Here is a 23,486-nt window from a genome sequence, read left to right on the forward strand (position 1 = left end):
AATAACAGAAAGTCAATGTGCATAACTATTCACCCCCCTAAAGTTAATACTTTGTAGAGCCACCTTTTGTGGCAATCACAGCTCCAAGTCGCTTTGGAGAAGTCTCTATGAGCTTGCCACATCTTACCACTGAGATCTCTGCCCATTTCTCCTGGCAAAACTGCTCCAGCTCCTTCAAGTTGGATGGTTTGCGCTTGTGAACAGCAATCTTTAAGTCTGATCACAGATTTTCTATTAAATTGAGATCTGGGCTTTGACTAGGCCATTCCAACACATTTACATGTTTCCCCTTAAACCACCCAAGTGTAGCTTTAGCAGTGTTTTTGGGGTCATTGTCCTGCCGGAAGGTGAACCTCTGGCCTAGCCTCAAATCATGCACAGGGTGGTACAAGTTTTGCTCAAGAATATCCCTTGTATTTAGCACCATCCATCTTTCCCTCGACTCTGATAAGTTTCCCAGTCCCAGCTGCTGAAAAACATCCTCACAGCATGATGCTGCCACCACCATGTTTCACTGTGGGGATGGTGTTCTTTGGGTGATGTGATGTGTTGGGTTTGCGCTAGACATAGCGTGTTCTTTGATAGCCGAAAATTTCAACTCACAACGTGTCTTTTTGTTTTTCAAAGTAATGGCTTTCTTCTGGCCACTCTGCCATAAGGCCCAACTCTATGGAGCGTACGGCTTATTGTGGTCCTATGTACAGATACTCCAGTCTCTGCTGTGGAACTCTGCAGCTCCTCCAGGGTTTTCTTAGGTCTCTGTGCTGGGCGGCCGACTCTTGGCAGATTTGCTGTTGTGCCATGTTCCTTCAATTTGGTTATGATAGATTTGATGGTGCTCTTGGGGATCATCAAAGATTTGGATATTTTTTTATAACCTAACCCTTACTTGTACTTCTCAAACACATTGTCCCTTACTTGTTTGGAGAGTTCCTTGGTCTTCATGGCAGTGTTTGGTTAATGATGCCTCTTGCTTAGGTGTTGCAGCCTTTGGGGCCTTTCAAAAAAGGTGTGTATATGTCATGACAGCTCATATGATACTTAGATTGCACACAGGTGGACCTCATTTCACTAATTATATGACTTCTGAAGGTAATTGGTTGCACCAGAGCTTTTTATGGGCTTCCTAACAAAGGGGGTGAATACATATGCACATGCCAATTTTCTGTTTTCTATTTCTAAACAATAGTTTTATTTATATTTTTTTCTCATTTCACTTCACCAACTTAGACTATTGTGTTCTGATCCATCACATAAAATTCAGATTAACAAAACATTGAACTTCAGGCTGTAATGTAACAAAATACAAAAAATTCAAGGGGGGGGTGAATACTTTTGCAAGGCACTGTATCTAATATATAAAGCTGAGTGTATGTGTGTGTGTGTATGTCCGCTAAAAGTATCTGCACCCTCGCATTTACAATCACGAAATTTGGCACACAGGTACATCAGGTATCCGGGAAGGTTTTAAACCTCAGCTCTCTAGGACGCACCGTTCCTGAGATATTCCCCAAAAATGCATTAGCCAATAGAAGCTTGGTCACATGACCTTTATCAGCCAATAGAAGCCTACAGACCGTCAGCCTCCAGATACAGTTTTACTCCAGGTTTCCATAACAACCCAGCCATTTATCTTCACTGCTGTAGGAGAGCTTTAAAGTAAATCTGTCACCAGGATAATTGCTATTGAAGTAAAGCCATGGCCTAATAGCACTTAGTACCTTATTTCAAGATGTGCCTTTGTTCAAGCAATAGATGTTTTTATCCTCTGAAAATCCAGTTTATTTGGTATGCAGTATCCAGTTTATTTGGTATAATGAGCCAGTATGGTGCCCAGAGGGGCGTCACTCTTGCAGGAAGGATCCCAGACACGCCCCCTGCCTACAATCTGTCCACCCTCAAAAGACTTAAAACCCCGCCCCCAGGTTCCGCTAAGCCCCTTATCTGGTTAGGCCACACCCCCTCCCACCCCTGAGCTGACAGGGATTGAAATGAAGGTAAAAATCAACTTCTGTCAGGTGCAGGGGTGGGAGGGAGGGTGACTTTCTTCCTGCAGCTTACACTCAGACAGCACAGTGCTTCTGTCTTAGAGATCCGAACCCGATCCGAACTTCGTCCCGAACCCGAACCCCATTGAAGTCAATGGGGACCCGAACTTTTCGGCACTAAAAAGGCTGTAAAACAGCCCAGGAAAGAGCTAGAGGGCTGCAAAAGGCAGCAACATGTAGGTAAATCCCCTGCAAACAAATGTGGATAGGGAAATGAATTAAAATAAAAATTAAATAAATAAAAATTAACCAAAATCAATTGGAGAGAGGTTCCATAGCAGAGAATCTGGCTTCCCGTCACCCACCACTGGAACAGTCCATTCTCAGATATTTAGGCTCCGGCACCCAGGCAGAGGAGAGAGGTCCCGTAACAGAGAATCTGTCTTCATGTCAGCAGAGAATTAGTCTGCATGTCATAGCAGAGAATGAGGCTTCACGTCAGCCACCACTGCAACAGTCCATTGGCATATATTTAGGCCCAGCACCCAGGCAGAGGAGGGAGGTCCCGTAACAGAGAATCTGTCTTCATGTCAGCAGAGAATTAGTCTGCATGTCATAGCAGAGAATGAGGCTTCACGTCAGCCACCACTGCAACAGTCCATTGGCATATATTTAGGCCCAGCACACACACAGGCAGAGGAGAGAGGTCCCGTAACAGAGAATCTGGCTTCATGTCAGCAGAGAATCAGTCTGCATGTCATAGCAGAGAATGAGGCTTCACGTCAGCCACCACTGCAACAGTCCATTGGCATATATTTAGGCCCAGCACACACACAGGCAGAGGAGAGAGGTCCCGTAACAGAGAATCTGGCTTCATGTCAGCAGAGAATCAGTCTGCATGTCATAGCAGAGAATCAGGCTTCACGTCAGCCACCACTGCAACAGTCCATTGTCATATATTTAGGCCCAGCACCCAGGCAGAGGAGAGAGGTCCCGTAACAGAGAATCTGGCTTCATGTCAGCAGAGAATTAGTCTGCATGTCATAGCAGAGAATGAGGCTTCACGTCAGCCACCACTGCAACAGTCCATTGGCATATATTTAGGCCCTAGCACACAGGCAGAGGAGAGAGGTCCCGTAACAGACAATCTGGCTTCATGTCAGCAGAGAATCAGTCTGCATGTCATAGCAGAGAATGAGGCTTCACGTCAGCCCACCACTGCAACAGTCCATTGGCATATATTTAGGCCTAGCACACAGGCAGAGGCAGAGAGGTCCCGTAACAGACAATCTGGCTTCATGACAGCAGAGAATCAGTCTGCATGTCATAGCAGAGAATGAGGCTTCACGTCAGCCACCACTGCAACAGTCCATTGGCATATATTTAGGCCTAGCACACAGGCAGAGCAGAGAGGTCCCGTAACAGACAATCTGGCTTCATGTCAGCAGAGAATCAGTCTGCATGTCATAGCAGAGAATGAGGCTTCACGTCAGCCACCACTGCAACAGTCCATTGGCATATATTTAGGCCTAGCACACAGGCAGAGCAGAGAGGTCCCGTAACAGACAGATCTGGCTTCATGTCAGCAGAGAATCAGTCTGCATGTCATAGCAGAGAATGAGGCTTCACGTCAGCCACCACTGCAACAGTCCATTGGCATATATTTAGGCCTAGCACACAGGCAGAGGAGAGAGGTCCCGTAACAGACAATCTGGCTTCATGTCAGCAGAGAATCAGTCTGCATGTCATAGCAGAGAATGAGGCTTCACGTCAGCCACCACTGCAACAGTCCATTGGCATATATTTAGGCCCAGCACCCAGGCAGAGGAGGGAGGTCCCGTAACAGAGAATCTGTCTTCATGTCAGCAGAGAATTAGTCTGCATGTCATAGCAGAGAATCAGGCTTCACGTCAGCCACCACTGCAACAGTCCATTGGCATATATTTAGGCCCAGCACCCAGGCAGAGGAGGGAGGTCCCGTAACAGAGAATCTGTCTTCATGTCAGCAGAGAATTAGTCTGCATGTCATAGCAGAGAATGAGGCTTCACGTCACCCACCACTGCAACAGTCCATTGGCATATATTTAGGCCTAGCACACAGGCAGAGGAGAGGTTCATTCAACTTTGGGTAGCCTCGCAATATAATGGTAAAATGAAAATAAAAATAGGATTGAATGAGGAAGTGCCCTGGAGTCCAATAATATATGGCTATGGGGAGGTAGTTAATGTCTAATCTGGACAAGGGACGGACAGGTCCTGTGGGATCCATGCCTGGTTCATTTTTATGAACGTCAGCTTGTCCACATTGGCTGTAGACAGGCGGCTGCGTTTGTCTGTAATGACGCCCCCTGCCGTGCTGAATACACGTTCAGACAAAACGCTGGCTGCCGGGCAGGCCAGCACCTCCAAGGCATAAAAGGCTAGCTCTGGCCACGTGGACAATTTAGAGACCCAGAAGTTGAATGGGGCCGAACCATCAGTCAGTACGTGGAGGGGTGTGCACACGTACTGTTCCACCATGTTAGTGAAATGTTGCCTCCTGCTAACACGTTGCGTATCAGGTGGTGGTGCAGTTAGCTGTGGCGTGTTGACAAAAGTTTTCCACATCTCTGCCATGCTAACCCTGCCCTCAGAGGAGCTGGCCGTGACACAGCTGCCTTGGCGACCTCTTGCTCCTCCTCTGCCTTGGCCTTGGGCTTCCACTTGTTCCCCTGTGACATTTGGGAATGCTCTCAGTAGCGCGTCTACCAACGTGCGCTTGTACTCGCGCATCTTCCTATCACGCTCCAGTGCAGGAAGTAAGGTGGGCACATTGTCTTTGTAGCGTGGATCCAGCAGGGTGGCAACCCAGTAGTCCGCACAGGTTAAAATGTGGGCAACTCTGCTGTCGTTGCGCAGGCACTGCAGCATGTAGTCGCTCATGTGTGCCAGGCTGCCCAGGGGTAAGGACAAGCTGTCCTCTGTGGGAGGCGTATCGTCATCGTCCTGCCTTTCCCCCCAGCCACGCACCAGTGATGGACCCGAGCTGCGTTGGGTGCCACCCCGCTGTGACCATGCTTCATCCTCATCCTCCTCCACCTCCTCCTCATCCTCGTCCTCCTCGTCCTCCAGTAGTGGGCCCTGGCTGGCCACATTTGTACCTGGCCTCTGCTGTTGCCAAAAACCTCCCTCTGAGTCACTTCGAAGAGACTGGCCTGAAAGTGCTAAAAATGACCCCTCTTCCTCCTCCTCCTCCTCCTCCTGGGCCACCTCCTCTTCCATCATCGCCCTAAGTGTTTTCTCAAGGAGACATAGAAGTGGTATTGTAACGCTGATAACGGTGTCATCGCCACTGGCCATGTTGGTGGAGTACTCGAAACAGCGCAACAGGGCACACAGGTCTCGCATGGAGGCCCAGTCATTGGTGGTGAAGTGGTGCTGTTCTGTAGTGCGACTGACCCGTGCGTGCTGCAGCTGAAACTCCACTATGGCCTGCTGCTGCTCGCACAGTCTGTCCAGCATGTGCAAGGTGGAGTTCCACCTGGTGGGCACGTCGCATATGAGGCGGTGAGCGGGAAGGCCGAAGTTACGCTGTAGCGCAGACAGGCGAGCAGCAGCAGGATGTGAACGCCGGAAGCGCGAACAGACGGCCCGCACTTTATGCAGCAGCTCTGACATGTCGGGGTAGTTGTGAATGAACTTCTGCACCACCAAATTCAGCACATGCGCCAAGCAAGGGATGTGCGTCAAATTGGCTAGTCCCAGAGCTGCAACGAGATTTCGCCCATTATCACACACCACCAGGCCGGGCTTGAGGCTCACCGGCAGCAACCACTCGTCGGTCTGTTGTTCTATACCCCGCCACAACTCCTGTGCGGTGTGGGGCCTGTCCCCCAAACATATGAGTTTCAGAATGGCCTGCTGACGTTTACCCCGGGCTGTGCTGAAGTTGGTGGTGAAGGTGTGTGGCTGACTGGATGAGCAGGTGGAAGAAGAGGAGGAGGAAGCCGAGAAGGAGGAGGTGGCAACAGGAGGCAAAGAATGTTGCCCTGCGATCCTTGGCGGCGGAAGGACGTGCGCCAAACAGCTCTCCGCCTGGGGCCCAGCTGCCACTACATTTACCCAGTGTGCAGTTAGGGAGATATAGCGTCCCTGGCCGTGCTTACTGGTCCACGTATCTGTGGTTAGGTGGACCTTGCCACAGATGGCGTTGCGCAGTGCACACTTGATTTTATCGGATACTTGGTTGTGCAGGGAAGGCACGGCTCTCTTGGAGAAGTAGTGCCGGCTGGGAACAACATACTGTGGGACAGCAAGCGACATGAGCTGTTTGAAGCTGTCTGTGTCCACCAGCCTAAATGACAGCATTTCATAGGCCAGTAGTTTAGAAATGCTGGCATTCAGGGCCAGGGATCGAGGGTGGCTAGGTGGGAATTTACGCTTTCTATCAAATGTTTGTGAGATGGAGAGCTGAACGCTGGCGTGTGACATGGTTGAGACGCTTGGTGACGGAGGTGGTGGTGGTGGTGTTGGTGGTACATCCCCTGTTTGCTGGGCGGCAGGTGCCAACGTTCCTCCAGAGGCGGAGGAAGAGGCCGAGGCGGCAGCAGCAGAATAGGCCGAGGCGGCAGCAGCAGAAGAGGTAGCAGGGGGAGCCTGAGTGACTTCCTTGGTTTTAAGGTGTTTACTCCACTGCAGTTCATGCTTTGCATGCAGGTGCCTGGTCATGCAGGTTGTGCTCAGGTTCAGAACGTTAATGCCTCGCTTCAGGCTCTGATGGCACAGCGTGCAAACCACTCGGGTCTTGTCGTCAGCACATTGTTTGAAGAAGTGCCATGCCAGGGAACTCCTTGAAGCTGCCTTTGGGGTGCTCGGTCCCAGATGGCGGCGGTCAGTAGCAGGCGGAGTCTCTTGGCGGCGGGTGTTCTGCTTTTGCCCACTGCTCCCTCTTTTGCTACGCTGTTGGCTCGGTCTCACCACTGCCTCTTCCTCCGAACTGTGAAAGTCAGTGGCACGACCTTCATTCCATGTGGGGTCTAGGACCTCATCGTCCCCTGCATCGTCTTCCACCCAGTCTTGATCCCTGACCTCCTGTTCAGTCTGCACACTGCAGAAAGACGCAGCAGTTGGCACCTGTGTTTCGTCATCATCAGAGACATGCTGAGGTGGTATTCCCATGTCCTCATCATCAGGAAACATAAGTGGTTGTGCGTCAGTGCATTCTATGTCTTTCACCGCTGGGGAAGGGCTAGGTGGATGCCCTTGGGAAACCCTGCCAGCGGAGTCTTCAAACAGCATAAGAGACTGCTGCATAACTTGAGGCTGAGACAGTTTCCCTGGTATGCATGGGGGTGATGTGACAGACTGATGGGGTTGGTTTTCAGGCGCCATCTGTGCGCTTTCTGCAGAAGACTGGGTGGGAGATAATGTGAACGTGCTGGATCCACTGTCGGCCACCCAATTGACTAATGCCTGTACCTGCTCAGGCCTTACCATCCTTAGAACGGCATTGGGCCCCACCATATATCGCTGTAAATTCTGGCGGCTACTGGGACCTGAGGTAGTTGGTACACTAGGACGTGTGGATGTGGCAGAACGGCCACGTCCTCTCCCAGCACCAGAGGGTCCACTAACACCACCACGACCATGTCCACGTCCGCGTCCCTTACTAGATGTTTTTCTCATTGTTATGGTTCACCACAACAACAAATATATTATTTGGCCCAATGTATTGTATTCAAATTCAGCGGGATATAAATTTGAGGCCTAGTATTTAGGCGCTGGGTGACCGGTATGGATTTAGTGACAGAATTAGACTTGGAAATGCACAGAAGCGTGTGTGTGAAGTTATTCTGAATGACCCTATGTGCACCTTCAATATGATCTACCCTTTTAGGGATAGATTTCAAATAGCTCTGATATAGCAGAAACGACTAAATTATGAAATTGCTAAATTGGGAATTGTATTTCAACCCAGAACAAAAAATGTGCTTTGACGGACACTAAATAACTTTCCCAGCCACAACAGGACAGCGGTAACGAGAGATTTAGCGGGATATAAATTTGAGGCCTAGTATTTAGGCGCTGGGTGACAGGTATGGGTTTAGTGACAGAATTAGATTTGGAAATGCACAGTAGCGGGTGTGTGAAGTTATTCTGAATGACCCTATGTGCACCTTGAATATTATATACCCTTTTAGGGATAGATTTCAAATAGCTCTGATATAGCAGAAACCACTAAATTATGAAATTGCTAAATTGGGAATTGTATTTCAACCCAGAACAAGAAATGTGCTTGAACGGACACTAAATAACTCGCCCAGCTACAGCACTAAGGACAGATTTAGCGGGATATAAATTTGAGGCCTAGTATTTAGGCGCTGGGTGACAGGTATGGGTTTAGTGCCAGAATTAGACTTGGAAATACACAGTAGCGGGTGTGTGTGAAGTTATTCTGAATGACCCAATGTGCACCTTGAATATTATATACCCTTTTAGGGATAGATTTCAAATAGCTCTGATATAGCAGAAACCACTAAATTATGAAATTGCTAAATTGGGAATTGTATTTCAACCCAGAACAAGAAATGTGCTTGAACAGACACTAAATAACTCGCCCAGCTACAGCACTAAGGACAGATTTAGCGGGATATAAATTTGAGGCCTAGTATTTAGGCGCTGGGTGACAGGTATGGGTTTAGTGCCAGAATTAGACTTGGAAATACACAGTAGCGGGTGTGTGTGAAGTTATTCTGAATGACCCAATGTGCACCTTGAATATTATATACCCTTTTAGGGATAGATTTCAAATAGCTCTGATATAGCAGAAACCACTAAATTATGAAATTGCTAAATTGGGAATTGTATTTCAACCCAGAACAAGAAATGTGCTTGAACGGACACTAAATAACTCGCCCAGCTACAGCACTAAGGACAGATTTAGCGGGATATAAATTTGAGGCCTAGTATTTAGGCGCTGGGTGACAGGTATGGGTTTAGTGCCAGAATTAGACTTGGAAATACACAGTAGCGGGTGTGTGTGAAGTTATTCTGAATGACCCAATGTGCACCTTGAATATTATATACCCTTTTAGGGATAGATTTCAAATAGCTCTGATATAGCAGAAACCACTAAATTATGAAATTGCTAAATTGGGAATTGTATTTCAACCCAGAACAAGAAATGTGCTTGAACGGACACTAAATAACTCGCCCAGCTACAGCACTAAGGACAGATTTAGCGGGATATAAATTTGAGGCCTAGTATTTAGGCGCTGGGTGACAGGTATGGGTTTAGTGCCAGAATTAGACTTGGAAATACACAGTAGCGGGTGTGTGTGAAGTTATTCTGAATGACCCAATGTGCACCTTGAATATTATATACCCTTTTAGGGATAGATTTCAAATAGCTCTGATATAGCAGAAACCACTAAATTATGAAATTGCTAAATTGGGAATTGTATTTCAACCCAGAACAAGAAATGTGCTTGAACGGACACTAAATAACTCGCCCAGCTACAGCACTAAGGACAGATTTAGCGGGATATAAATTTGAGGCCTAGTATTTAGGCGCTGGGTGACAGGTATGGGTTTAGTGCCAGAATTAGACTTGGAAATACACAGTAGCGGGTGTGTGTGAAGTTATTCTGAATGACCCAATGTGCACCTTGAATATTATATACCCTTTTAGGGATAGATTTCAAATAGCTCTGATATAGCAGAAACCACTAAATTATGAAATTGCTAAATTGGGAATTGTATTTCAACCCAGAACAAGAAATGTGCTTGAACGGACACTAAATAACTCGCCCAGCTACAGCACTAAGGACAGATTTAGCGGGATATAAATTTGAGGCCTAGTATTTAGGCGCTGGGTGACAGGTATGGGTTTAGTGCCAGAATTAGACTTGGAAATACACAGTAGCGGGTGTGTGTGAAGTTATTCTGAATGACCCAATGTGCACCTTGAATATTATATACCCTTTTAGGGATAGATTTCAAATAGCTCTGATATAGCAGAAACCACTAAATTATGAAATTGCTAAATTGGGAATTGTATTTCAACCCAGAACAAGAAATGTGCTTGAACGGACACTAAATAACTCGCCCAGCTACAGCACTAAGGACAGATTTAGCGGGATATAAATTTGAGGCCTAGTATTTAGGCGCTGGGTGACAGGTATGGGTTTAGTGCCAGAATTAGACTTGGAAATACACAGTAGCGGGTGTGTGTGAAGTTATTCTGAATGACCCAATGTGCACCTTGAATATTATATACCCTTTTAGGGATAGATTTCAAATAGCTCTGATATAGCAGAAACCACTAAATTATGAAATTGCTAAATTGGGAATTGTATTTCAACCCAGAACAAGAAATGTGCTTGAACGGACACTAAATAACTCGCCCAGCTACAGCACTAAGGACAGATTTAGCGGGATATAAATTTGAGGCCTAGTATTTAGGCGCTGGGTGACAGGTATGGGTTTAGTGCCAGAATTAGACTTGGAAATACACAGTAGCGGGTGTGTGTGAAGTTATTCTGAATGACCCAATGTGCACCTTGAATATTATATACCCTTTTAGGGATAGATTTCAAATAGCTCTGATATAGCAGAAACCACTAAATTATGAAATTGCTAAATTGGGAATTGTATTTCAACCCAGAACAAGAAATGTGCTTGAACGGACACTAAATAACTCGCCCAGCTACAGCACTAAGGACAGATTTAGCGGGATATAAATTTGAGGCCTAGTATTTAGGCGCTGGGTGACAGGTATGGGTTTAGTGCCAGAATTAGACTTGGAAATACACAGTAGCGGGTGTGTGTGAAGTTATTCTGAATGACCCAATGTGCACCTTGAATATTATATACCCTTTTAGGGATAGATTTCAAATAGCTCTGATATAGCAGAAACCACTAAATTATGAAATTGCTAAATTGGGAATTGTATTTCAACCCAGAACAAGAAATGTGCTTGAACGGACACTAAATAACTCGCCCAGCTACAGCACTAGGGACAGATTTAGCTGGATATAAATTTGAGGCCTAGTATTTAGGCGCTGGGTGACAGGTATGGGTTTAGTGCCAGAATTAGACTTGGAAATACACAGTAGCGGGTGTGTGTGAAGTTATTCTGAATGACCCAATGTGCACCTTGAATATTATATACCCTTTTAGGGATAGATTTCAAATAGCTCTGATATAGCAGAAACCACTAAATTATGAAATTGCTAAATTGGGAATTGTATTTCAACCCAGAACAAGAAATGTGCTTGAACGGACACTAAATAACTCGCCCAGCTACAGCACTAAGGACAGATTTAGCGGGATATAAATTTGAGGCCTAGTATTTAGGCGCTGGGTGACCGGTATGGATTTAGTGACAGAATTAGACTGGGATATGGCCAAAAAATAAACAGACTATTGCTGGTTAAATGCACTTGGTGTGACAGCTTCACCCTGATGTAGGCTTTAGCCAAAAAACAACCACACCATTGAGGGTTAAATGCACTTGGTGACAGGCGCAGCTTGCCCCTGATTTAGTATATGGCCAAAAAATGAACAGACTATTGCTGGTTAAATGCACTTGGTGTGACAGCTTCACCCTGATGTAGGCTTTAGCCAAAAAACAACCACACCATTGAGGGTTAAATGCACTTGGTGACAGGCGCAGCTTGCCCCTGATTTAGTATATGGCCAAAAAATGAACAGACTATTGCTGGTTAAATGCACTTGGTGTGACAGCTTCACCCTGATGTAGGCTTTAGCCAAAAAACAACCACACCATTGAGGGTTAAATGCACTTGGTGACAGGCGCAGCTTGCCCCTGATTTTGTATATGGCCAAAAAATGAACAGACTATTGCTGGTTAAATGCACTTGGTGTGACAGCTTCACCCTGATGTAGGCTTTAGCCAAAAAACAACCACACCATTGAGGGTTAAATGCACTTGGTCGCAGCTTGTGCTGGCGCACCACAAGACACAAAATGGCCGCCGATCACCCCAGAAAAATGTGACTGACAAACGGTCTGGGCAGCCTAAAAACAGTGAGCAATTGAGGATCAGCAGCTCAATGATCCACAACTGCAGATCGATCAGTTAATCAAGTCCTTTGGAGGAGTTAATCTGCCTAATCTCGCCCTACTGTCGCAGCCGCAACCTCTCCCTACGCTAATCAGAGCAGAGTGACGGGCGGCGCTATGTGACTCCAGCTTAAATAGAGGCTGGGTCACATGGTGCTCTGGCCAATCACAGCCATGCCAATAGTAGGCATGGCTGTGATGGCCTCTTGGGGCAAGTAGTATGACGCTTGTTGATTGGCTGCTTTGCAGCCTTTCAAAAAGCGCCAAGAAAGCGTCACAAAAGCGCGAAGAAAGCGACGAACACCGAACCCGAACCCGGACTTTTACGAAAATGTCCGGGTTCGGGTCCGTGTCACGGACACCCCAAAATTCGGTACGAACCCGAACTATACAGTTCGAGTTCGCTCATCCCTAGCCACATCCCCTCCCACTCCTCAGCCGACTGAGATTGACAAATGAAGTTGAAAATCTACTTCTAGGTCCCGATAAGCCATGCCAAGATCTAGTTAGGCCACGCCCTCCCCACTCCTGAGCCAACGGGCATTGAAAAAATGAAGGTAAAACTCAACTTCTGTCATCTGCAGGGGTGGAAGGGAGGGTAACTTTCTCCCTGCAGCTCGCACTCAGACAGTACAGTGCTGCTGTCTTAGAGTGAGCTGTTTAAAAGGCAATTCTCTGCTCCAGTAAAGGCCACTGTTAAGGGGTGGGCCCCTGTGGAGGTTGCTTTCAAGGGGGTGGTATGCTGTGAAAGTCACTGTTAAAGGCTGCTGTAAAGGTCAAAGTTAAGAGGGTGGGCTGCTGTGGAGGTCCAATTTTAAGGGATGAGGCACTGTGGGTGGGTCAGTGTTAAGGGGTGGGAGCTGTGGAGGTCACTGTTTTGGGGGCAGGGTGCTGTAGATGTCACTGTTATAGTGGATAATGTTGATATCTTTTAACAACACACACAAACATTAAATGAAATAGATTAAATATACCCAAGTGAAGCCGGGTCCTTCAGCTAGTCTTATATATAAAGCTGAGTGTATGTGTGTATGTATGTCCGCTAAAGGAATCCGCACCATCGCATTTACAATCACAAAATTTGGCACGCAGGAACATCAGGTGTCCAGGAAGGTTTTAGACAATGCATTAGCCAATAGAAGCTTGGTCACATCACCCGTATCAGCCAATAGAAGCTCACAAGCCGTTAGTCTCCACATACACAGTTTTACTCCAGATTTCCGTAACAACCCACCCATTTTTCTTCACAGCTGTAGAGGAGGTTTAAAGAAAATCTGTCACCAGGATAATCGCTATTGAAGTAAAGCCATGGCTTAATGGCTGTGGATTACACTGTTAAGGGAGCGGAGTGTGTGGAGGTCGCAAATCAGGGGGAAGGTAGGGTGGCCATCCTGAAAAGACGAATTACAACCCCGCCCCCAGGCCCTACTAATAAGTCAATCCTCCAATCTGGTTAGGCCACGCCTCCTTCCACTCCTGAGCCGACAGGTATTGAAAAAATGAAGTTAAAAATCAACTTCTGTCAGCTGCAGAGGTGGGAGGGGCAGTGACTTTCTTCCTGCAGCTCACACTCAGACAGCACAGTGCTGCTGTCTAAGATTGAGCTGTTCAAAAAGACACACCCCTGATCCAGTTAGGCCTAGCCCCCTCCCACCTCCCACTCCTCAGCCGACAGGGATTGAAAAAATGAAGTTAAAAATCAACTTCTGTCTGCTGCAGGGGTGGGAGGGATGGTGAATTTCTCCCTGCAGCTCACACTCAGACAGCACAGTGCTGCTGTCTGAGAGTGAGCTGTTCAAAAGGACATCCCTTTGTCCGTCCAGGCCCTGCGCCAGACAGAGGACAGGGAGTCTGAAAGCCGGACTGTCTTGCCTAAAACTGGACCTCTGGCCACCCTAGGGGCAGGCTGCTGTGGAGGTCACCGTTAAGGGGATGGTCCACTATGGAGGTCAGTGTTAAGGGGCAGATTGCTGTAAAGGCCACTGTTAAGGGGGCAGTCCCCTGTGGAGGTCATTGTGAAGGGGGTGGTGTGCTGTGAAACTCGCTGTTAAAAGGGTAGGCTGCTGTGAAGTTTAAAGTTAAGGGGGTGGCTTGCTGTAAAGGTCCCATTTTAAAGGGGTTGTCCGAGTTATGAAAAAAAAATATATAGCACTGAAAATCTGATGGGCAGCAATATATAACTAAGCTAAGCAAGTTTTATGAAAAAAAATAAAAAATATTTCCTCATTTCCCTGGTTCTTTTCTGGCCCTTTGTTTATATGCAATAACAACAACCTTTGCCCCTCCCCCCTGCTCTGCTAAGCGAGTGAATAAAAGTACTGCCCTGAGTTCTGGGAGAATCAACAGCCACTTGTAAGTGTAGAACTACAAGTCCCAGCTGTATAATGACACTGCTAATACACACAGGATCTCCCCCCCCCACCTTCTTGTGCAATGCTCTCTCTAGTCTGTCAGCTCCTGTGCCCAGAATTGTCACTGCTGCAGCTACCCAGTCTGTGCAGCTGAAGGAGTTAAGAATCCTAGGAGAAAGCAGACGGCAGTGAAAGGGGGCGTGGCCAGCACAGTGATGTCTCGTTTACAGGCTTGTAAACGAACTTTATCAGAGCAGGGAGAGAAGCTGACATCACAGGTCATGTGACCCTCAGTCAAATCTGATAAACCAGGCACTGCAGATAAAGTGAGTTAATTGGAAAGCTATTACATTTGCCTAGTTAGGAACATAGATAGAACAAAAAAAATAACTCTGACAACCCCTTTTAAGGAGACAGGGCTCGGGGGGGGGGGGGGGGGCTGTGGAGGTACTGTTAAGGCGGCGGGGTACTGTAGATGTCACTGTTATGGGGATACTGTTAATTTCTTTTAACGACACACACAAACATTAAATGAAATAGATGAAATGTACCCGAGCGAAGAAGGGTCCTTCTGCTAGTTATATATAAATCAGTCACATCTTATGTGTCACATCCCTCAAGGGTAGACAACAGTTAGGGTCCATTCACACGTCTGTTTTTTCTTTCCTGATCTGTTCCGTTTTTTGAGAAACAGATCAGGACCAGTTCTGGACCCATTCATTTTCAATGGGTCCTGGAAAAAATCGGACAACACAATGTGTGCTGTCCATTTCCGTTGTTCCGTTCCGCATGTCCGATTAAATATAAAACTTGTCCTATTCTTTTCCGCAAAAATCGGATCCTGGTACAATACAAAGTCAATGGTTCCGCAAAAAACGGATGACATTCGTATGTCATTACGTATGTCATCCGTTTTATGCGGAATCCGTTCCTGGAAATTAAATCCTGCCCACAGAAATCACTTATTCACTTTTATTTTTTTTTTCAAAGAAATCCAAACAACTTTATTTGCTTTGTGAAATTTATACATGTTTCCGTTTTTTGCGGATCTGCAAAAAACGGATGACATACGGATGACATACGGAAACATTTTCAGGAACAACGGATCCGCAAAAAACTGACCGAAATTCGGGATATAGAAAAATACTGACGTGTGAATGTAGCCTTAAAATACAGGGAACACATCTGGGAGGATGCACATACCGGACTGCTCTTTCTGGCCTCCTGTACAGAAGTTTAGATTGTCAGAAAACAGTTATACTGCCAAAATATTACCTCACGTTACTTCCAGGCAACCAATGGTGCACTGGGAGTGATATGCCTGTAACTGCCCCTCAAATAAAATGCAGTGGCAAATACAAAACAAAAGATGTTATGAATTTCGGGGGTCATTTATCAGACTGGTGTACAGTAGAACTGGCTTATTTGCCCCATGGCAACCAATCAGATGCCACCTTTCATTTTGGACATCTCCTTTGGAAAATGAAAGCTGGGATCTAATTGGTTGCTATGGGCAAATAAGCCAGTTCTACTTTACACCAGTTTGATAAATGACCCCCTTGGTTCTTTTATGATCAGATTTCATAAAGTATATGTGAGCGTAGATATTCCTAAATCACAGAAACTTCCTTTAGAATTTAACAGTTCAAGATGTGAGTGTGCGGCATGTGATACCAACCAAAATATGACAAGATGGTAAAAACAAAACAAAAAAGTATTTATTCCATTCTAATGATAAAAACGGTATGGAAGCCTCCCGAGGCTATGTGAACTTTCAGGTTAGCTATGGTATTGGGAGTATGCAGGTCAGTATAGGTGTGTGTCCTTTACGTTTTCAGACTACGCTGAGTATAGGTTTGTATTCAGAGGCAGATATTGGCCATAGACCTTACAGGGAAATTTCCCGGTGGGCCGATGCCCAGGGGGCCCGCCAAGATTCCATTTCTGCCGCTGGCTGGGTACATAATAACTTATCAGTGGTAATTAACTCTGTAAGAATCAGGTACTCATGTGTCCGGCCAGCAACATGCCCTCCTGAATTCAACTATGTCCCCCATCTCACCTCCTAAACACTCTGCTCCATATCTTAATCAGAGACAACTGGAAGAGGAGGAGAGAAAATGGCTCCAATTGATGGCCATCTCAGAGGGATAGCTTTTGGGGCAGTATATTGTGTGGTATGTGGTAGTTTGTGCTATGGTATTGCTGACCCCCCCTACTTTTGTTGCCCTGCCTTTTGTTAATTCAGATCCTCCTACAATATGGGGCCACTTTAGGTTCTCAATCCTCCCTTGTCTGTATTGTACTGCCTATACAGACCCAACTCTGCCCAGAGAAGTGTTACTATTCCTGCAATAGTGGCTAGCTGCCGATACAAATGCTCAACGCGTTTCCACACTCATGTTCAAGGTGTTTCATCATCTACAGACCTATGCCCTATTAAGCGCATTGCTGGCCACATTGATAGCTTGCAGCACAACCTCCTGTACTTTTGTGACCGTGAAATGGCCGTCACACATAGCACATTATAATAGGATGGGCTCTGTCCCATGGGCAGGTGCTTTCTGCATTGCGCCCAATCTGATAGTGGGGGTATGGAATCACACAGTGATTAGCTCCACCAATCTGTCACACCCCCCACTGTCAGCTTTCGAGCAGCCGCCTTCACTGCAAACAGCGTTTATGTCATAAAACAGGGGTGTCTTTTAGGCGGCTATATTCAATGCTGGATATACATCACACCTACAAGGGGTATAGACAGGGGCGGACTGAGAACCCTCAGGGCCCCCGGGCAAAATAAATCAAGGGCCCCCTTACAGGCCCCACCCATGTTCTGCTGCAAGCCCCACCCTTGTCCCACCTCCATGCCCCGCCGCCAGCCACACCCTACACAATCTTTAATAAGATTTCAAAGTTAAAGTGACGCAAAAGGCACCCAGACCACTTCAGCTCATTGAAGTGGTCTGGGTACAGTGTCCCTTTTGCAAATCGAGCTGCAATGTTCTAGAGAAACTGCATTGTTTACGTTCCAGCAATAAGTCAGCCTCTAGTGGCCGGCAGCCACCTGAGGGCTTCCTGGATTAAAACAGACCTTTGGTCTGGTATCTGACGTTGGACGTCCTCACACCCTGCATGATGACCTCCAGGGTCAGATTTTTCCCCATAGGAAAGCATTGGTTCAATGCTTTTGTATGGGGTGATCTAATCTCAGCGTCCATTAGTGAGCCTCTGTTAGAAGCAGTCCCCTCCAGGCCCCAGTATAGACTACAATTGAGGGCTAATGGGCCATGGAGAGGGGTCTTTCTAGCAGAGGCTATCTCAGTGTCCTTTAGAGAGTGTGTTTGAAAGAATCCCCTCCCATTAGAGACTACAATGGAGTCTAATGGGGCCTGGAGGGGGGTCTCTTCAACACTCTGGTTCCTATTCACAATATAGCAACACAACATAGCTTGCTGATACCTAGGCCAAGTTGGCTCCTCTTACCTCAATTACGGTTGCTGGCTGGCAGGCTGTGGGCTTGCTGGCTGCGGCTGGCAGGCTTTGGGCCTGGCTGGCTGGTCTGTAATCCAGAGAGGGATTGTAGAAGCTATGTAAGTAGTCATAAAAAACAGTAGAAGGGCCTGTTGGACAGTGGATGATGGTTATTTGGAGGTTGGAGGGAGAATAACTATTGTGAGAGGACACATGTCTGGGCATAACTACTGTGAAGGGGCACATATCTGGGCATAACTACTGTGAAGGGGCACATATCTGGGCATAACTACTGTGAAGGGGGCACATATCTGGGCATAACTACTGTGAAAGGGGGGGGGGAGGCCCTTCACAGTAGTTATTAACCCCTTTCAGCAGTCCCCCCTTCAGTGAATGGGGGACTGCTGAAAGGGGTTAATAACTACTGTGAAGGGCCTAGCCGTCTGGGCAACCCCACAGATCATCCCCCCCACCCACCTTGCACTTGTTCCACTGATCTGCTACTTGCGGGCTACGTGGGCAGGAGTCCAGTCACTTCGGTGCGCAATCCCATCCTGCGGCGCGTGATCCCGCGAGACCCGTGACCTACAGCGGCGGGTCTCGCGGGATCATGCGCTGCAGGATGGCATTGCACAACGAAGTGACTGAATTCATGCCCGTGCAGCCCACAAGTAGCGGAACAATTACAAGAGGGGTGGGGAATAGCCAAATTAAAAAATATTTTGAACCAAAAGGTGTGCTTTTGGTGGGTTTTCAACTAATGGTGGTTTGTGGATGGCACTGTTATGGGGGCTCTGTGGATGGCACTGTTATGGGGGCTCTGTGGATGGCACTATTGTGGGGATCTGTGGATGACAATGTTGTGGGGGGGGGGGATCTGTGGGTGACACATATATAGCACCTTATGCTATATATGTGTCATCCACAGATCCCCCCCATAACAGTGTCCCTATGAGTGAATGATCCCCAATACAGGGTCTGGGGGCCAGCATCTGGTGTTGTAATGGCAGCGGGGCCCAGTGCAGTCACTGTATTCTATTACACCGGGCCCCGCTCACTGTAATATTGAGGCATTAATGTAGGCAATAGGCATTAAACAAGATCCTCTGCGATCCTCTCCGTACTCACAAACTCCCGTAGCAAGCAGGCCGGGCGGCAGCGCAACTCACTGACGTCACGCACCTGCTCCTCCCACTTTATGAATGAAGCAGGCGGAGCAGGCGCGTGACGTCAGTGAGTTACGCTGCCGCCTGGCCTGCCTGCTACTGAGTTTGTGAGTATGGAGAGGATCGCAGAGGATTTCTCTTGTTCACATATGAATATTAGTATTACAGTGAGCGGGGCCCGGTGTAATAGAATACAGTGAGTGCACTGGGCCCCGCTGCCATTACCAGGCCAGCATAACATTCGGAATCGGAGCACTGGGCATAACACATTATGTTATTCTACGGCGGGCCCCAATCCCGGCCGGGCCCTCGGGCCATGTCCAAAGTGCCCGATCGGTCAGTCCGCCCCTGGGTATAGATCATACAGGAGTGAGGTCAAAGGAGTTTTCTATCACCAAATGCATATGGCCTGATAGCCCAATAACTGGTGCATCTCAGCATGGGGTATTGGGGTATCCTGCATACACCCACCCATGGGACGGAGCCCATCCTGTTGTAATGTGCTTTGCACGAGCACGGGAGGCTGTGCGGCACACTATCAATGCGGCCAGCGTTGCACTTATTGTTAGGGCACAGGTCTGTAGCAGGGGGGTAGCTATAGGGGAAGCGGCTGCTTTGGGGCCCCAACTTAGAAGGGAGGAGGACTAAAAGATTTTTTATTGTCAAGGCCCCCTCAACAGTATTATACAATGACATTATTTACAGTGACACTGTAGGAAATGGACGGAGTGGCTGCTGGGTCTCCTCTGACTAGACACAGGAGTGAAGGTTGCGAACAAATTGCTGGGGGTAATAGGGGGCCCATTCAAAAAATTTGCTAAATTTGCTGTGGGGCCCAGTCACTTCTAGTTACACCACTGGAATGTCGCGCAAGCTCCTGAAGAAAAGCAGCAAACATGAGTGTGGAAACGCGTTGAGCGGTTGTATCTGCAGCTAGCCACTATTGCAGTCATTGTAACAATTATTTGGGCAGAGTAATATAGGAGAAAGGAATAGCTGATGGATGGGTCTGTATAGGCAATGAGCGTCCCATACACCAATGGTCAATACAATAATGGAGTGTGGTCTCTGCAGTATTTTTGTATCCCTTTGTAAACAATCAGGGACACACACCTATATTGGCCTGCATATACTGGCCACCGTGGGCTTCCATACCCTTTTTATCATTGTAATGGAATAAAGTATTTTTTTTAAATTGTTTTTACTGTCTTTTCTGGCAGTGAATCGCTGGTTTATTTCAGACAAACGTTTCTTACCTTCAGCCGTGATATTTACCAACCAAGTGATTCCTAAAAAAATAGATAAAGAGGTGAAGTTAAAAGCAAATTACAACAGTATATAAATATATATATTTTTTTCTCTAAAAGAATGGATTGAGGCAAAAATCTATGTTCAGAACTTAGGACTTAGCATTCCCAAATTCTCTTATCCACCGCACCTCTCTTTGTTTTAATATGTTCTCCCTATCATCACCCCTCCCTAACCCTGGGTTCAGACCTGAGCGTTTTACAGCGCGTTCCTACGCGCTGTAAAACGCACAACAGGCAAGAACCAATGATTCCCTATGGGAATGGTTCTCACCTGGGCGTTTTACAGCGCGTACGATCGCGCTGTAAAACGCCAGACGCTCAAACAAGTGCTTGAACTTTTTTTTGGGCGTTTGTCGCGCATTCCCGCACATAGATATTCGGGAACGCGCGACAATGTGTGCACGCCTGTCTCTGTATGCGCGATTGTAAACGCCCGTACAATCGCGCATACAGAGCGCTCGTTTCAGAACGCTCAGGTCTGAACCCCCTGTGAAGGGGGAATGTGATTAATTATTTCTAAATCTCGATTGACTAATATTATGGCCAGATATCAGAAAATGTTTAGAGACCAGAAGGTCAATCAGCTTTTTCCGAATTGATGATTTATGACAGGGATGCTCAACCTGTGGCCCTCCAGCTGTTGTAAAACTGCAACTCCCATTATTCCCGGCTGCAGGATGATAGCTGTAGTCTGTCCGGGCATACTGGGAGTTGTCGTTTTGCAACATCTGGAGGGCCGCAGGTTGGGCATCCCTGATTTTATGCTTATTGAGTCTGATTTGGGATTCGTTGGTTGCTTCCCCTATTTAATAAAAGCCACAAGGGCAGTGTATTAAATATATTACATACTTTGATTGACATGTACATCTGCTTATAGGTGTATAAAAGTATCGCCCTTCACTATGTTATTACAAGGCAGGGAAAATTTCACATTTTAGGTGGGCAATGAAATGTCTGTTTACTCTGGGGTCTATGTCCAACATCTGTGTCTCAATGAGTCTTTTAAATTATCTTCTCTTCTATAAGCCATAATTGGGGATTCTGTTAAAATAGTAGTTCTCCCCATAAGATCCCAGTTACCACAAACAATCCCATCAATCCTTTTACTTATAGTAGTATAGGTGGTAACAAATGGGATCCTGGGATTCTGATTTATGCTTTTAGTGTTTTTTAGGGAAGATTCAGTTAGGATTACAATGCGTTGTCTAGTTTTCTTTGGTAGGGTGTGGGGATAACCTCATTTCTGAAACTTATTATGCACATTGTGTTAGTCTAGATTTTAATTGTTGAGGATCAAATACTATCCTTTTTATGTGCAGTGTTTGACTCCATGGTAAAGATTCAAATTTACCATTCTTTATAGTTATCATAGTATCCAGAAACGGAATGCTTTCAGTACAGTATCCCATAGTAAATTGCAATTCCTGAAATACATTGATTCAGATTCAAATGATTTTAACATAACCTTATTTCCCATCCAAACTACAAATGTGTCAGCAAAGTGACCACTTATTAGTACCAAGGTGAAGTATATACACATTTTTCCTCAAATTCAGGCATTAATAAATTGCAGTGTAACTTATTTTGCTCCATAAATGTTTTTGAGATTACAAAAAAAATATTGTCTTTTGCTGATATCCCGATGTCCTGGTTTATAGAGATGTATCTGTAGATACCAGGGCATTTTACATGAATGCTAGTGAAGGTTTTTCATTAGATAAATTGATCGCATTCATTACTGTCGAGCCTGAGGCTCAGCTGGTAAGGTTTTTGCCTCCCTTAGGCCGAATGCACACGGCCGTGGAACACAGATGTGAGCGGTCTGCGGTATCCCGGCCTGGTTTTCTGCTGACAGCAGGAGCGCACGGCATCATTGGTTGCTATGACCCCGTGTGCTTCATGCCGCCGCTGCACTACAGTAATACACTGGTATGATCTATACAAGTGTATTGCTGTAGTGCAGTGGCGGCATGAAGTGCACGGCGTCATAGCAACTAATGACACTGTGCGCTCCTGCTGTCAGCAGGATGCCAGGCCGGGATACCATGGACCGCTCACGTCCGTGTTCCACGGCCATGTGCATTCGGCCTTGCGGAAGGTGCTGGATTGCAGACCCAGCAGTGGCAATTTGGATAAGAGGGGAATAAAAGTTTTTAATTACACAGGGGTGTTCGCAAACACTGTTATAATGCTGAAATCTCTAGTTCCATGGGGGGGGGGGGGGATTTAAACATGGCACCCACTCAGTTTCAAAGCCACCAGGTGCCTGCTGTTTAACAGAGCAGACACCGGAGGCATTATCGGCTATCTGCACTAACGCCGATCACGGACATTTAATCCACTCACATGCTGTGGTCAATTGCTACCATAGCATCTGAGCCATCTTTTCTCTGAAACTCTGTACTTCTGGGGCCTGAACGGATCCTGCATGCCAAGATTGAGGGAGCCATTCGGTTACTATTGCAGCGTTGGGCCTTTGGAGCACTCCGAAGTCTACCACAGTGATGTTCCAATGGAGGCCTGCCTATGGTAAAAACCCCACAAAACCCCCCTCCTACTTGCCTTGGCCACACATTTTACCAGTTTGGCTCTGCCTACAACATGGGGCTACTTCTATATTTTTTTCCAGGGGAACTTTGAGTTCCTGTAGGCTAGGGACATTGAATAACTATGCTGTTACTCCATAAGATACATTAGCTGGTGGTCAAAATAATCAGTTACCAAATTTTTACTTTATAGAAATTCCAGCATCCGTATAAGAAAAGTTTTGAACGTGGGGATTTTATCTGGAACTTGTCAAACACCCCACTGCTAAGAAAATATATTTATGCTATTAAAGATGAAAATTTACGTCAGATTATAGAAGGAGTCATCACTGACTTTGAGAGTTCTGTGAAGCAAAATCTAAAAAGGTTTCGACAATGTAAGTAAGATCTTCTTATTGTAAAAAAAATATATATAATTCACTTATATATGCTGCTGGCTTACATAGGGTTTTGTGATGCATTCAATAAGTGTTTTATTCCGTTGGAATTGTATTTTGGAACAATAGGCAAATGAACCACCTTGTGCGTAATCGTAACCATTAAGAGTTTGTGACATCTGTAAGGAAAGTGTAAAAAAGAGTAGTTGGAA

The 23,486-nt window shown here is 46.4% G+C and overlaps 2 protein-coding genes across 5 annotated transcripts in view; one reads left to right on the forward strand and one right to left on the reverse strand.

The window, feature by feature from the left end:
* LOC122927687 (very long-chain acyl-CoA synthetase-like) overlaps positions 1-23,486 on the reverse strand; it is a 173,683-nt gene that overhangs the window by 148,621 nt on the left and 1,576 nt on the right. For 2 of the 3 annotated variants that reach the window (XM_044279774.1, XM_044279773.1), the window contains exon 2: positions 20,298-20,330. The gene's annotated coding sequence lies outside the window, so the exon portion shown is untranslated. Of the gene's footprint in view, positions 1-20,297; positions 20,331-23,339; positions 23,361-23,486 lie in introns of those variants that run through there. The other variant, XM_044279775.1, reaches the window with a different exon arrangement.
* Positions 1-23,486, forward strand: part of HYKK (hydroxylysine kinase) — a 90,777-nt gene that overhangs the window by 58,556 nt on the left and 8,735 nt on the right. For both annotated transcript variants that reach the window (XM_044279777.1, XM_044279776.1), the window contains exon 4: positions 23,091-23,274. In XM_044279777.1, coding sequence (XP_044135712.1) covers positions 23,091-23,274 — 184 coding nt within the window. The remainder of the gene's footprint in view (positions 1-23,090; positions 23,275-23,486) is intronic.

Source organism: Bufo gargarizans, chromosome 2 (genome assembly GCF_014858855.1).
Source record: "Bufo gargarizans isolate SCDJY-AF-19 chromosome 2, ASM1485885v1, whole genome shotgun sequence".
Lineage (NCBI taxonomy): Eukaryota > Metazoa > Chordata > Amphibia > Anura > Bufonidae > Bufo > Bufo gargarizans.